General features: G+C 36.0%; 1 protein-coding gene across 1 annotated transcript; it reads left to right on the top strand.

Moving 5' to 3' along the window:
- Positions 1-794: 794 nt before the first annotated feature.
- Positions 795-2,266, top strand: LOC113859184 (cyclin-D1-1-like). Its single transcript, XM_027491999.1, has 5 exons — positions 795-1,138; positions 1,233-1,319; positions 1,414-1,723; positions 1,809-1,924; positions 2,045-2,266. Exons 1-5 carry the CDS (start codon positions 872-874, stop codon positions 2,201-2,203), a joined length of 939 nt encoding a protein of 312 aa, XP_027347800.1. The 5' UTR covers positions 795-871; the 3' UTR covers positions 2,204-2,266.
- Positions 2,267-2,516: the final 250 nt, after the last annotated feature.

Here is a 2,516-nt window from a genome sequence, read left to right as displayed (position 1 = left end):
ACTAATGTGAGAATTTTTTATTAATATTACAGAATTTAGAAAAACTATTTATGAAAAGAAAAAGTAAAAATTATGCTCATGGATGAAGTGGATAAGTATTTATTTTATGATTATTTTTTTGTGGTGAAGGCTTCAAAATCTTATAAAATGAAAATATACGGTAGCAATCACCAATTATTTATGGTGTAAAAACAAACTAACTTACACTGAATCACTGATGCCTACACGCGCACGCACATCGTTTTGTTTTTCTAATTTGTTTGGACAATAAGAAATAAATTGAAAAAACTTCTCACTTAAAAGAATATTTGCAATAATGGCAGTGAATTGTGATAGTGACGAACTTTACGGGCTCGAATATCGTACAGAAAAAATCTCTTAGATTAAGGTATTATGTGGAAATTGAAGAAAAGTTTATATCTTTGAACATACTCAAACTCCATATTCGGAAATAGGATTAAGCTGGGCACTACTGTCGCATAAAACAATCTCCTTATTACTATTGTTTTTTTTATATTAAAAAGAAATCCTCTGACAAAGGCATCAATGCTCTGCGTAGCGGTCCTACTAAATTTGGCTGCTCGTGGTGACGAAGCTTCTTGTGAAGTTCTATAAGGCCCCTTAGATTCTGTTTTAAGAGACCTTTTAAATAGACTCTGTACGTAACGGATGTATCCCACCCAAAATAAAAATGCAAAATTTGCTGGTGGGGGCGTAACGCAGGTATGATGTCAGGTTTTTGCATATATAAATAGATAAATTCTAGTAAGGTGCTAATAGGTTGTCGTGATTATTTTCCTACAATAATGGTATATGTGATAAACATTCTATTCATCCATTTTCTCTAAACACTGAAACATTCTTAATCACTATGTCTGTCGACCCTCAAAGCCACCAAACTCTTGACTTGTACTGCAGTGAAGCAACTAGCGATGTGATTCACTTGGATTCCGACGAGGCTTTGAATTTGAATTTGAATACTCTATCGGGTGATTCTGATTGTGATGAAAGCTGTCTATTGAGCTTATTAGAATCCGAACATGATCAGGTACAAGAACAAACAAAGTCACTAGGACAACTTCGGAATAAAACATGGTTGATTAATGCCAGACAAGAGGCCATAAATTGGATCCTAAAGGTGCATTGCTTAATTGCTTCCTATGTACAAAGCACTCAAACTCAAACATGGTTTTCCATTCTAATCATTTTCTGATATTTTTCTCATTGTGCAGGTGCATGCATACTACAATTTCAGACCCGAGACAGCATATCTTTCTGTAAATTATCTCGATCGTTTCCTTTTGTCACACACCTTGATGGTATCTCTCAATTTTCATTGGTTTGTTTGGTGAAAAATATACAAATAGGATGTGATTTTTGTTCACTTGTTAATGGCAAATGGCATGCTTGCAGCAAGACAAAGCGTGGCCTATTCAGCTGCTGTCCGTTGCTTGTCTTGCATTGGCAGCAAAAATGGAAGAAACAAAGGTGCCACTTCTTTTGGACCTTCAGGTGATCGAGTCCAGGTTCCTATTTAAGCCCAAAACGGTTCAGAGGATGGAGCTTTTGGTCATGGCCAGTCTCAAGTGGCGATTGCGCGCTGTAACCCCTTTTGATTTTGTCCATCTTTTCATTGCCAAGCTTGAATTCTCTGTTTCCACATTGGGAGATTTAAGTTATATAGTTTCTCGCGTCTCAGATGTTATCATCAGAACATGTCAAGGTATTAAAAACTTATTCGCCTCTGTGTATTCACTTGCAATTTCTTAATGGTTGCTAAGTGCTAACGGGAATGAACAATTCACCAGTCATGGATTTCTTAGAGTTTTCACCGTCCACAATAGCAGCATCTGCATTGTTATGGGTGACCAATCAGTATGTTGATGACCAAAAATCATGCTGCTTCCACAAGAATATAAGCATTGTAAGTGTCAATCACTTTGTAGTAAGTGACCAAAAAGTGATATAGGACTTTGATGATTGATTAGTGTAGTTCTCTAATTTTTCAGAATTTTAATTTTTCTGTATTTAATCTTGAATGTAGGAGATGGTGCAGAAATGTTACAACTTAATGAAGCAGAAGCAGATCATTCGCCGATTAGAACTTTTTGGGCCAAAGACTTCACATTTATTGCCCCTAAGTCCTACTTGTGTGCTTGATCATGCAGCTATGCAAGAAAGCCGCCATACTCACAAGCCATGACTTCAAGCCTTGTGATGTGTGTCATTAGCTAAGGAAGCTATACCGTTGCTTTCAATTTGTCTATTCCTGATTCATTATGATTCCTTTGATTTGGTGTGATTGTGTGCATCTTCAATAAGTTTAATCATGGAACACGTGACTTTGATCGTGTGCGCATTTTCAATAAGTTTCATTATGGAAAACTCTGATTGTAAACTAAAGTTATAGTGGAAAATTCTATGACGTGATTGATTTTCCTTTTTGAAATAGCAAGGCGTGCCGTTCTACTGTGTGTGAATTCTATTTTAATTTTTTCCCAAGTAAATATTTTTCC

Source organism: Abrus precatorius, unplaced genomic scaffold (assembly GCF_003935025.1).
Source record: "Abrus precatorius isolate BTA unplaced genomic scaffold, Abrus_2018 Scaffold2, whole genome shotgun sequence".
NCBI lineage: Eukaryota > Viridiplantae > Streptophyta > Magnoliopsida > Fabales > Fabaceae > Abrus > Abrus precatorius.
Note: the sequence above shows the minus strand (reverse complement) of the source record. Positions and strands in the feature narration are given on the sequence as shown.

What these genes read in the sequence shown, in the direction of transcription:
- LOC113859184 (XM_027491999.1), top strand. Translation starts at nt 872, where the DNA reads ATGTCTGTCGACCCTCAAAGCCACCAAACTCTTGACTTGTACTGCAGT. An exon ending in TATCATCAGAACATGTCAAG is followed by an intron (nt 1,724 to 1,808) that starts GTATTAAAAACT and finishes ACAATTCACCAG; the next exon opens with TCATGGATTTCTTAGAGTTT. An exon ending in TCCACAAGAATATAAGCATT is followed by an intron (nt 1,925 to 2,044) that starts GTAAGTGTCAAT and finishes TCTTGAATGTAG; the next exon opens with GAGATGGTGCAGAAATGTTA.